Genomic DNA, 13,241 nt, shown 5'->3' on the forward strand with positions numbered 1-13,241 from the left:
ATAACTGTCCATCTTTTCTTTGCTTGCTTTTGTTCTCTGCTGTGCACTTTTTACTTTATTCTTTTTTCCTTCTTCTCCCCATGCTTTCTCAAGTAGGCTGCAGTTAAACTAAAAAATGTTTATGTAAGCATGTATATATACACATATGCATGTATATATACGCACACATACATACATCTAAAACATTAATATGGTTGAGATATAATGTAGATTTCTGTCTTGATTGAATTTTTTTAAAATTTAATTTTGAGATCAATGATTACTAACCCTAATGTTTTTTTTTCTGATAAATTCTACTCCAGTTCATTTTATAGTTTGTCTCTTATTATCTCTTATTTCTTATCCCTGCTAACTCTTCTACTTTTAGCCATTAATTTGCCTTGTAAATATAGAAACCTTTTCTATCAAGAGAAACATTTATTATTTTATTTAAAATAATTATCTTAATATTAGATTTTATTTTATTTAATATATTTTCTGATATTTGAACTTGAAAAATATAAGAACTCCTATGTATAAGTAATGATTATAGAAAAATGATAATGTAGCATTATAGTCACATTGAGATAAAGTTCTTAAAGGTTCACAAATAAATACTGATTGATAGAGTTGGTAAAGAAAGATAACCTTTTAATGGTAGATATGTGACAGTGGATGGAACACTAGGAGTAAGAGTCAGGAAGAGCTGAGTTCAAATTCTCACTCAGATGCTCACTGAGTCTCCCTCAATTTCCTTATCTGAAAAGAATAAGAGTATAATGATAACACCAATCTCCCAGAGTTGTTGTGATAATTTATACAAAGTACTCTGCAAATCTTAAAATACTATACAGGTTACCATTATATTAGAACAATTTCACCTTTTTGTCTAGAGTAAGGGGGGGTGGGAATATAATAAACTTTCAGTTGAAAAGCTTTGAAGAGATGTCCATTTTACTTGTCACATAATTTTGACTTTAATTTCATGGTGATACTTTGGATATATACGGAATATACATTTTTTTTTTAACAAACCAGGAAATTTCCCAGAAATGCTGCTGTACAATATGTGCCTAGAGAATTCTCAGAAGAAGAAAGAGAAACATTTCTGGAGGCAGAAGAACTGAAAACTTTTCTTGACTCTGTATCCTTGAGGTAAAAGTTTAAAGCAAATTAAAAAGTTTAAAGCATTTAAAGCAAAAATATAAAGCAAAAAAATTAAAACTTAAAGCAAAAAATAAAATTGTATTTTGATTTTGGGTTACTGTAGGTCTAGTCCAAATAGCAAGTGTGCAGATAATTTTACTTCTCCATGAATAAGTTACTTGCTTTGTTTATAACATCACTGCCTCTTTGCCTTAGTAGGGCTGGGGTTGGAACCTGAGTGGTTTCCCCCTGGACACATGAAGGCTTCACAATAGAGAATTGAGGGAGACCCACTCCTGGAAGGGATCTCTGGGGAGGATGGTCTGGAGTGCTTGATTTGTCACTGGAAGTTGTGGGTTGCTCAACAGAAGGACCTGAGCCATGACATAAACTAAAGTTGGATCAGTCCCACAGGATTAGCAGAGTTCAAGGTTCAGGAAAAGAGGCCCCAAACAAATTCCATATACCAGAAAAAGGCATGATATAAATATCAGCTATCATACCTGCAATGCTTATGAGGAATGTAATCAAACAGAACACGATGAAGATAATTGCAATTTATACACTGACATCTTTTTTTTCCTGGAGATTGAAGAGGTAGAAAAATCCTATGAAAAATTAGACAAGAGATCTCTGACAAAGTTAATTATCTGGTGCCTTCAATTCTAAAATGGTTTTAGGAGAAGATATCGAAAAAATTCAGGATTAAGAAATGGAAGAGACCAATGATTTATAAACTATAAGAGTTCTGTTAGGAATTTAGGAAAATTTAGAAAAAGCAAAAGGGAGGAGATAAGAAGAAAAGAGAGAAAAGGAGAAAGGAGGGGAAGAGAGCGTGGAAAGGGGAAGAAGGAGGAGAAGGAGGAGAGGAGAGGAGAAAGAAAAGAAAGATGGTGAGCACTGAATAACATTTTTAAAAGTGAAATCAATGCCTTACTAAAAAGGAACTAACTTAAATCAAAGTAATTTCATGCTGTCTTTTTGTAGTTGGTTGATCACTTGTTGTCCTTTGCCCTTGAAGAGCACCAAAAGGACATCACTATGTTAAGAGTTGAATTGCCTGTAATTCATGAGTTGGAAGAAAATCACCATAAACACTAAGTTTAGAAGAAAGGGTCAAGATTGGGAGAAATCATTGTAAGAAATTATAACAGGTCCAGTCTGATGTATTAAAAAAAAATCCATCTGTGGAATAGCTTTCTACCATGTAGAATAAAGAAAAAGACAATACCTACAATTATCACCACTTCTTACAGAATTATAATTGATGTTGTTAAAAGCAGCTGTTACTCCAAAGAAGCCAAAGAAACTGTCTCAGCTGGTAATTGATCTATTTCTTTGCCAATAAAAGAGATGTGGAAGCCAAGGAAAGCACCTTTAGAATATAAATTCATTTGAAAAACATTATCAAAGAGAATAGTGGATGAAGAATAGTGGATGATGAGGTGATGTCTCATCACAAACACAAGAATGTTGTAAAGGAAAATGCATCTGCAGAACGCTTGACATGAGATTTGCCTAAGCCATATCAATCTCTACAGTCATAAAAATGAACCTGGAAGGAGAACAACAAATGGGTGAAAATGAAAAGAACCTGTTTCTATCATCTGTTGACTGTGTAACTATCACATTTGGATGCTTATACTTCTGCCACTAATATACCTCTATTACATGAATGATTTGAGGATCAAATAAATAATAAGAATAACTCAATCCTGTTTCAATGATGCTTTACTGTGGTAGGTAGTTTAAAGAGCATTCTCCTCAGCTTATAGAAAGAAGGAAAAGGTAGTGACACTTAGAAAAATGAAGTTGAGAAATAACAGGTCAAGTGCACATGGGAAAAAGCAGAGTCAGAGGTGACTCTGTTTTGAAGGTTCTGTGACATTAAAAAGGAAGATGCCAAAATAATGTGAAAAAATCACAAGCACTATTACTACCAAAAAGAAAAAAAAAAAAGGATTTAGAGATTTAACAGTATCCCATTCCATATGGCTACTTTCTCTTCTTTATAAAATTTTAATGAAAACTAACTGCACATTTATGTGTGGAATAATATAAGTATCCTAGATGGAATCATTAAAAAGAAACAGGAAGGGGGAGGTTAGGTAGCGCCGTGGATAGAGCACCAGCCCTGAAGTCAGGAGGACCTGAGATCAAATGTGATCTCAGACATTTAATGCTTCTTAGCTGTGTGACCCTGGGCAAGTCACTTAACACCCATTGCCTCGGGGGGGGGGGGGGGAAGAGGGAAGAAGAAAGAAAGAAAAGGAAAAAAAAGAAATAGGAAGACTTTTGTGGACATTCAATTGCCTGAAAGATATAGAGAATATAAAATCCTATGGTTTCTCATTGTTGTTGGTTTTAAAGCATTTGCCTCAATAGAATAAAATACACTCTATAACTACATATGTGACAAGTTGTCTTCTATACCTAAGATTTCTTGATAGAGTAACAGAGATAACTAGGTTCAAACTAGCCCTTGACAATCCATATCAAACAAAGAAAGATGCATTTGCCAAAAAGTGTCTATCACAATGGGAAATGTTCCACACAAATTGAAGAGGGATTCCTTGAAAGTGACAAGATGCTCTAAATAACCCTCTTTGGAGATGACATAGTGATTCCTGCAAGTCCCAGAAGACATAGAGATCTCTAAAAAAGATCTGTGATCATTAATCATGGATTGGCTTAACAAGCCACACAGGAAAAAAAAAAAAAACTGCAAGCAGACAAAGAATGTCTATTATCCACATTACGAGATGCTGCTGTTTGGACATTCCATTGAGTTGGTCTAGCAGTATCTATAATCCCAGATAGCTATTTGTAGCTGTATATTGTACATTGTATAGCCCCTTATATATTGATAGTGAACTGGGAAAAGGAGGAAAGAATGGCTGGATTATATTTGAAGATTTATGCTATGATTTCAATGCTCCCTCACATGAAAATACACTTTTTAAAAACAAATATCCTTCTGGTATTGCTATGTGGCTGCTAATTATAGGATTCCACAAATTTCAAAGTCTCAGGATTTCAGATGTCCCAAAGAGCAATGAAAAGACTTGTGGTGGATATCAAGGCAATGCAGGACATTGCCAACAAAGATGTGTATACAAGAAGCAATGTAAAAGATGACAACCCCAAATTATATAACTGGAAAAGAACATGGCTCATCAGAGGCAAGGTGAAGTACCCAGGTACTTCTTAATACCTACAGAATGCTCAAATGCCTGAAGAAAAGCCCTCTAGCAAGTTGGAGAAGTTCTTCTAGAACTATAGAAACACATGAATATGGGCATGAATGGATTGTGATTTGTACTGTTATGAGGCGAGACTCACATTGATGAGATGACAGAACCATTTTGAAGTAACTGAGGGCTAAAATATGCTATATTTTATCTTTTTATCTCACTACTGACAAAGCTGTTTATTTCCTCTTGTGTATTTGCCCTGCAATCAGTTTGCCTTGGCATTTGGTGAGTGATGAATGTTTAATACTATGATCCTTGTCAGTTAATTATGTCTGTGGGCTAGTTGGTCTGTGAGACAGACCGTAGCCTGGGGACCATCACTCAACCAATGGCAGGCTAAACTGATTGCAGGCTAAATACACAAGAGGAAATAAACAGTTTTGTGAGTGCTAAGATAATAAACAGAAACACAGAAAGTGAGGATAAATACCACAACAGTATTTGTTAGAAGGGAGGAAAAGAGGAGGGAAAGAAGTAAGGAAGGAAGGGGAGAGATAGAGGAGGAAAGGAAGGAAGGAAAGAAAGAAAGAAAGAAGGAAGGAAGGAAGGAAGGAAGGAAGGAAGGAAGGAAGGAAGGAAGGAAGGAAGGAAGGAAGGAAGGAAGGAAGGAAGGAAGGAAGGAAGGAAGGAAGGGAGAGAAAAGAAATCATCTCTTTTTTTTAAAGGCAGAAGAAAACAGAAGGAGGTGAAGAATTAGACATGTACAAGCAAGACAGTTTTAAAACTATGCTAAATTTGTTATATGCTTTTAAAAATGCAAACTGTATTTAATAGATTACTGGATTTATATACATATATGCACAGATATTCTAATGTTTAATGATGTTTGTCAAGTATAAAAAAAGTCACTTTTAGAGCATAAATATCATACTCACAGTAATAGACTTTAGATCCTAGGGGTTCAAGAGTGTGATGAGCAGGGAAGCTCTATCTCCAGGATCCAGTTGCTTTACTTGCTACCTAGGTAGACATGAACATTAGTTCATTAGTATGAATTAACTCTCCCTGCCATTAGTTCAGATTTAGTTTATTTGGGAAGATTGCTTTTCATTTAAAGCTCCACTTTTCTAGTCTTATTTTCTAAAGTGAAAGGGCATGCTATACGTGATCACATAGAAAATAAGCAATAATTTGTATAGATATTTGTATACATGAAGGAGGAGTGGCTATTGGAATATTATTAATAGTATCATTAAATGCCATAATCTGAAATCGTTAAGAAAAAAAAACTTTTCTTCTATCAATAGTGTTGAAATGGCACTGCAACAAAATGAAATCATGAATGTATTTATTGATGACTGGAAGGCACTTGCTGAGGAAGAAACCTCTTTTGGTGATAAAACAGATTCCCACCTTAAAGAATATCAGTCTTTTACAGACCTTCACAACATAAAGGAAAAAACCATTACTTGCGTTTGTTGGCATCCCACAATTTATGGTAATAATTGATCTGATGCTAATTCTCTTTTATTTAGCTACTGAAATTGATTGCTTTAAAAATCTAAATGTTAAATAGTTTATTCCAAAAGTTAGGAAACTATTAATGAACTTGGGCAGCCTATAGAATCAAGAAGGAAACATTTCTTGGAGATGGGTCACAAAATTATAATCATTATAAAAATGATTTATTGTCATTAAATGTTTTATTTGTATATCTATTTAATAATATCCAGGGTCACATAAAAAAACTTGGAAACAATTTAAGAATGATGACATACATGTTTTGTGAATTCTATATAAAAAGCCTTATTATCTGATCTGGGGGGTCAGAAAATAAGTTTATATGAATATATAAAGGGCCATACAGCCCTTTTTTATACAGCACAGAATATATAGTGTAGAATATAGCGTTCTCTCTTATTCTACATCATTCCCTATATATTCACCTCTACTGGAAATCTATTTCTATGAATGAAAAGTTCACCCAAGACTAATTAGCATTTATTGGATTTGGGGCCCTGAAAACAGGAATGTCAATGATGCTTCCAATCAAGTATCATTCCTAACTTGTGGAAAGTCTCTATGCCTTTCAAAGAATTTTAAATTTAATCTTTATCTTAATCTTAAATTTGAATCTTAAACTGCAGGTATCAAAGTCTGGATATATTCAATTAGACAGTTTGTTTTTTTCCCAGTGATTGTAGAGAATCTCTCTTAATTGCCATAAATTTCATCCTGACTAGATTTATAATCATTTGGGTGAGAAAAATGTAGCCCCTAAGATATAAATCTTCAAATAGTATAAATAAATGGCTGACTAATTGGTCATTCAACAGTTCTCCTAAAGTAATGAGCGATAAACTACAGAATTAGCAACCACTTGTGGGCAGCCTCTGCCTCCTCCAAAAATACAAAGCAGGAAGAAAACAAAAGTATGCTATTATAAATGCTATTTTAAAGCAACATATTGCAAGCTTTTGTATCACAAATATTTCAATGAGTCTTAGCACATAAGACTGTAAAATATATTCATTTCAGTACTTTATGGTAAGTTTTGTGGGAAGGCCTGGGTCACACTTGTCTCTTGCCAGCTCTTGACCATCTTGAGCTCTGAAACAGTTGTTCCCCAGAACAGTTTTATGAGCACAATTGGGGGGGAAAGTTTCAGTGGAAGTTTTGTGTTAGGAAAAATGACTTGGGTATTACAGACAGATCAGGTGAAAGTTGATGGAACTCATTAGCTTGAAAATGTCAGCTGTTGCCAGTTTACCAGAGATCATATCTGCTTCTTTAAAAAAAAAAATTCTCTTTAAAGGATCATGCAAGATAGACTCAAGACTGTCGAGATAGCTAATCCCTTTTCTTTGGGAGGGGAGGGTGAGGGGTAGGATGAGAGAGCAGACCTCATTTTGGAATACAAAACTACCTGTCAGCTATCTTAAATTCCTGAAATAAATAATCCCAGATTTCTGACAGACCATTCAAACCATCTACCCATTATAGCCTTATTTTTATTTATTATGTCTATATTAGAAAATCCTCTGGGGTTAAGCGAGTTATAGGAATAAATGAACAGCAAAACTATACTAGTAGGGAACTTCACCTTTCTGCTCCAAAACCTTGATAAATCCAACCAAAAAATAAACAAGAAAGAAACTAAGGAAGTAAATGGGATATTAGATACCATAAGCAAATTAAAAGATCATTATCAACTTGTCAGATCCATGGGAAAGAGAAAAATTCATGACCAAACAAAAGATAAAGAATACTACAAAATGCAAAATAGATCATTTTGATTACATTCAAAAGCTTTTGTACATATAAAACCAATGCAACCAAGATCAGAAGGAAAGCAGAAAGATGAGAAGCAATATTTACAGCAAGTATCTCTGATAAAAGGCCTCATTTCTCAAATATAAATAGAATTGGGTCAAATTTCTAATAATACAAGTCATTCCCCAAATGATAAATGATATGAAAAGGCATTTTCTAATCAAATCAAATCTATCAATCAAAGCTATCTAGAGTCTCTTAAATCCTAGCTTCTCAAACTCCAGGTCGAATTACAATATGGGGTCTTGAAACTGAATGTGGTGATCACAAAATTTTGATTTATTGTCAGTAAATATTTTTATTTGTACATCTATTTATTAATACCTGGGGTCGCATAAAAATTTTTTGGACAAAAAGGGGTCAGAGGTGGAAATTATGAAATAAATAAAGAATAAATGGACTTTAAATGCAGATCAAGGTATAATTTTTTCACTTATATTCTTTCTCATTTTTTCATTTGGTTGGTATCTTCTTTTATAACTGTGAGTAATATGGAAATATGTTTTATATGATAGCACATGTATAAACTATATGAAAATGTCAGAAGAAGGGAGGAAGAGAAAGGGAGAAAAATTTGGAACTCAAAATCTTGTAAAACTATATGCTAAAAAATTTTGATGTGTAATTGGGGAAAAGATAAAGTACTATTTTTTTAGTTTCCTCATGTTTATTCTTTATTGTTTAACAATATTTTATTTTTCCAAATACATGCAAAGATAGTTTTCAACATTCACCTTTGCAAAATTTTATGTTTCAAATTTTTCTCCCTCTCTCCCCTGTCCCCCTCCCCAAGACAGCAAGTGATCCGATAGCTTAACATGTGCAATTCTTCTAACCATATTTCCATATTTCTCATGCTGCACAAGAAAAATCAGATCAAAAGTGAAAAAAAAAACCACAAGAAGGAAAAAAAAGACCACGCAAACAAGCAACAACAAAAAGGTGGAAATACTATGCTTTGATCCACATTCAGTCTTTATAGTTTTCTCTTTGGATGTGAATGGCACTTTCCCTCCACAGTCTATTGAAATTGTCTTGAGTCACCTCATTGTTGAAAAAAGCCAAATTCATCACAGTTGTTCATCACATAATCTTGTTATTGTGCACAATGTTCTCTTGACTTTGCTCAATTCAAAGTATTATTTTTTAAAAAAAGAAAAAAAGAAGGCCCTCTGAGATTCCTGCATTGTATTTTCATTAAAATCGTAAAATATGAGTTGAGAAAACTCCTCATAGAAAAGTAAAAGATTGAGCATTGAGCACTCTCTTACTATAAAACTATTAACTTTTGATTTCTTGATTTTTTCTTTTTTTCCTCTAAAAATCAGGGCTAATAGCAGTATCAATAGCAGAACGACTCAGTTATGAAGAAAGAGTGAACGCTTTGGGCAGATTACTTTTGCAACCATCCCTGATTCTCTTTTGGAGTTTCTCTGATCCTATACATCCTCAGGTATTTAAAAATAATTATAAATTTGAAATAGTCACATCCTGTTGTTACATAGAAATGCAGTCATTTTCTATATCAAAGCACTTCATAATTGTTCTGGTCAATGATACATGAAAATCTCATTAAAAATCTAATTTTCACTAATTGCAAATTTGTGACCATTCAAACTTAACCTAAATTTATTTTTGCCCTACCTATGATGGAAACAAATGAATACATAAGCAAGATTAAGAGAATGTTTAACTGTGTTTAAGAATTTTAGCATAATAGTTATGTGCAAAAATATTCTAATTTCATGCGAGTGAAACAAACCTGTTCATACAAGAAGACTAACAAACCCTTTGATTTGGAAATACTTAGTAGATAGATTTAGTTATGGAATGTAATTATAAGAATAAAGTTAGAATTTATTTAAAATCATCTGTCTTTTAGATTTTTCAAAATTCAAACTAGATTTCTCTTCCATTCGTCAGGATCAGAGAGGTTTTGCTATAAGTATTTTATGACAACTTTATGATAAACTCAAAATTAAGAGCCCCAGTTCCTTCTGAATACCTTGGTTGACCAGAAGATGGCAGCAGCAAATAGGGTTTTTGTTTTTTTGTTTTTTTTGTTTTTTTAATGGTGGGAGATGCTCTGGAAAGGAGCATCTAGACATTGCTGTCTGCAATGGTGGTCATGAACCATTCAGTTAAGACAAGGTTTTAGCCATGGTAAGCCAGTATTGTTCTAGACTCATCAACTCTCCCTACAGTATGATTGAAAGGCTGATGTCAGAAGAGCTGTGTCCTGGAAGTGAGCTGACAGAGAGGAGGGAGAGACAGACAAAAACACAGAGAAGAGAGACAGAGAGACAAAAAGACAGAAAGAGACAGAGACAGACAGACAGAAACACAGAAGAGAGAGACAGAGACAGAAAGACAGACATAGACAAATAGACAAAGACACAGAAAAGAGAGACAGAGACAGACAAAAACAGAGAGACAGAGAGACAGACACAGACAAAAAGACAGACAAGAGAGAGACAGATAGAGACGGACAGACAGATAGAGATAGACAGAGACAGCCAGACAAAGACACAGAAAAAGAGACAGAGAGAGACAGCCGGATAGCCAGACAGAGACATAAAGAAAAGACAGAGCCAGAAAGACAGACAGAGATAGACAAAGACAGCCAAAGACACAGAAAAGAGAGACAGTCAGACAGAGACATAAAGAAGAGACAGAGTAAGAGAGACAGACACACAGCAAGATAGAAATTCAGACAGATTCAAATTCAACCAGACAGAGACAGAGACAGAGAGAGACAGATAGACAGAAACAGAGAGACAGAAACAGATGGCAGAAATAGAGACAGAGAGATGAGAGACAGACAGAAAGACAGAGAGAATAGACACACACATAAAGAAAAGAATGGTTTCAGAAATACCATTTTTATTTTCTGGTCTGTTTCTGACCTAGTTTTAGTCCCTTGGGAAACTGGCCAGTGGATGAGAAGAATACCCTCACTTAGCTGCTTGTCCAAAACTTAATACCTTTTGTATAGCATCCCCTCTGAAGAATTCTTGGCTTTAAAACTTGGCTTTAAACTTTTTTTTTCTTCTAAAATCCTCCCTTTTCCCATACAACATTATCTATGCCTTTACCAAGTAAAACTAACCCCCCCCCCACAAAAGTCCTGTATTTCCATGCTTTTGAAAAGAAGGAAACGTTTTCCAATCTTTTGAAGAGTACCTAAAAGAGGGCAGATAATTTCTTAAGATGACAATACTAATTATCTATTCTCTTGCTGTTTCTCTAATCAAAATTATGAGATCATTTTGTATTAAAGTTAGATTTTGAAAAGACTGGAACAGAAGTTGTGGAAAATTACCAGAATGTAATAATTAGCAAATTTGGGGAATTACTATCTCTAATCCCAAAGCACTTTCTGCGGTCTACTGATTATTTAAAAAACAAAAAAACAACAACTAATTTCTGTCTTCAAGGTGATCATTCTAACAGAAAGACAATCAAGACAATAGAATTAGGGGTAGCTAGATGGTGCAGTGGATAGAGCATCAGCCCTGAAGTCAGGAGGACCTGAGTTCAAATATGGCCTCAGGGTAAGTCACTTAACCCCCAGTTGCCTCAACCGGAAAAGAAAGAGCAAAAAAAGCAGCTCTCATTCCAAAGACAAACTTGGAAAGGGAACTTTGTCTATGAAGAAATTGGTGCTTTTCCTGTAGTTGGTTCATTAGAAAGTCACTATGGGGCCATTTGCTCCTCTAGCTGTCTGTAGCCAGGAAAGTATAGAACCAAGTGTTTTCTCACTGTCGTTTGTATCATTGGGACGGGTTCTGTTTTAGTTGATGCTACAAAGCCCAGAAGACATCTTCTGCTTCCGGTTCTGTCCCAGTAACCCGAATATAATTGCTGGAGGCTGTATAAATGGACAGGTATGTGCAAATTTTCTTTCCCCTCCTAAGTCAATGTGAAATTTAGACAGCATTTCCTAGTAAGTTTTAATAAGAATCTGTTGAAGTTTTTTCTAATAAAATAAAATTAATGTAGCCTTAATTTATCATAACTGGGATACCAATAAAAGTAATAGGCCTGTTTTATTCATTATTGAAATACACATTAGTGTAGAATCCCATGAAGGGAAAAAGAGAATCATCAGATTCTAAATTTGATCTAGAAGGGATCTCAGAGACTGAGCCAATTACCCCATTTTATATGGGGAGAAACTGAGGCAACAAGTTGCTATTAGTCAGAAACACTATGCCAGCAAAAGTTAAAATTTCTAAATGGTCCAGAAGATGACAAGTTATTCTTAGACAATTCTTGTGATATGACATGGTGTTTATATTTTTCCTCAATCCATTTCAATAATTTAAATTATATTTTATAATGCAGAGGTTTCTTTCATCTACTGAAATAAAAGTTAATTTTAACATTGCAAACATTGATTGACCACGTCAAGCATTTATTAAGTTCCTATTCTGTTCTAAGAACTAGCTTGGCTCAAGGATGCAAAGACAAAAGTTAGAAAGGGTGACATGGCTATATCTAAGCTTTAGGAAAATTACTTTGGTATCTTTTATAGGATAGATTAGAAGGAGAAACTTGGGGGAGGAAAATCAATTAAAAGGCTTTTGCAGTATTCCAGATGAAAGGTGAGGAGACCCTGAACTGGGTGGTGATTGCATGAATGGAAAAAAGTATGCCAGAGATATTGCAGATATAAAAACAAGATTTGGAAATTGATTGGATATGTGGGGTCAAGAAAGACATTAAAGTTGTGAACTTGAGTGAGTGGAAGGAGAGTTATATATTCAATATTTCAGAAGAATTTGGAGATGGGGAAGGGAAAAGAATGAGTTCTGTTTTATTGAGTTTGCGTTGTCCATAAGATATCTGATTCAAAATATCCAATGGACCATTGAGGAATAGGAGTAGATCTGAGAAGAATTCAGGAGAGAGTTGGAGTGGAGACAGATAGATTTGCGATAAATCTGGATGGAGAAGATAATGGAACCCACAAAAGCTGATGAGGTTACCAAGTGAGAGAGTATAACAAGAAAAGAAATCAGAAACATCATGATTTATATGGCTTTAGTTCTGACAAGCTGAAGTGAGTATAGTATGTGCTATCTCTCTCAAAATTGGAGAACATCATATTTATTATAACTCATAATTAACTATATTCTGATCACTTGCTGTTTCTGAGCACATTAATGATTTAGGTCCCACTGGTTCATTGGTTGGTCCTGATTGAGCATAAATAGCAATTGCTTCTGTTTGGCTAGAAATTCTGAGGGGCTCCCCCCTCCCAGATTGAATTTTTTTTTTTGACTAGGTAAAAAAAAGACTAGCCTTAATCACTAATTGGGCTTTGGTCCAGTCAAACAGAGAACTGGGAAAGATCTCCCACTGCATCTGGGACCATCTCCATTCATCTTGAACTATATCTTGCCACTGGACCCAGATGGTTCTGGAGGAGAAAGAGGCAGGTGACCTTGCCCAGCCCTCCCTCACTTAAATGGAATTCATTTGCATGTTAGGGATCACTTCCCAGATATCACAGTCCTCTTTGAAAATGAAGAACAAACAACAAAAACAACATTGATGAGAATGATGGAATAATTAATGCCATAG

At 34.6% G+C, this 13,241-nt stretch overlaps 1 protein-coding gene across 1 annotated transcript in view; it reads left to right on the forward strand.

Annotated features, from left to right (window-relative positions):
* Positions 1-13,241, forward strand: part of DNAI3 (dynein axonemal intermediate chain 3) — a 116,973-nt gene that overhangs the window by 61,829 nt on the left and 41,903 nt on the right. Inside the window, exons 8-11 of the mRNA XM_051999214.1 lie at positions 1,018-1,134; positions 5,627-5,817; positions 8,981-9,105; positions 11,450-11,539. Coding sequence (XP_051855174.1) covers positions 1,018-1,134; positions 5,627-5,817; positions 8,981-9,105; positions 11,450-11,539 — 523 coding nt within the window. The remainder of the gene's footprint in view (positions 1-1,017; positions 1,135-5,626; positions 5,818-8,980; positions 9,106-11,449; positions 11,540-13,241) is intronic.

The sequence above is a fragment of the Antechinus flavipes genome, chromosome 4 (assembly GCF_016432865.1).
Source record: "Antechinus flavipes isolate AdamAnt ecotype Samford, QLD, Australia chromosome 4, AdamAnt_v2, whole genome shotgun sequence".
Classification (NCBI taxonomy): Eukaryota; Metazoa; Chordata; class Mammalia; order Dasyuromorphia; family Dasyuridae; genus Antechinus; species Antechinus flavipes.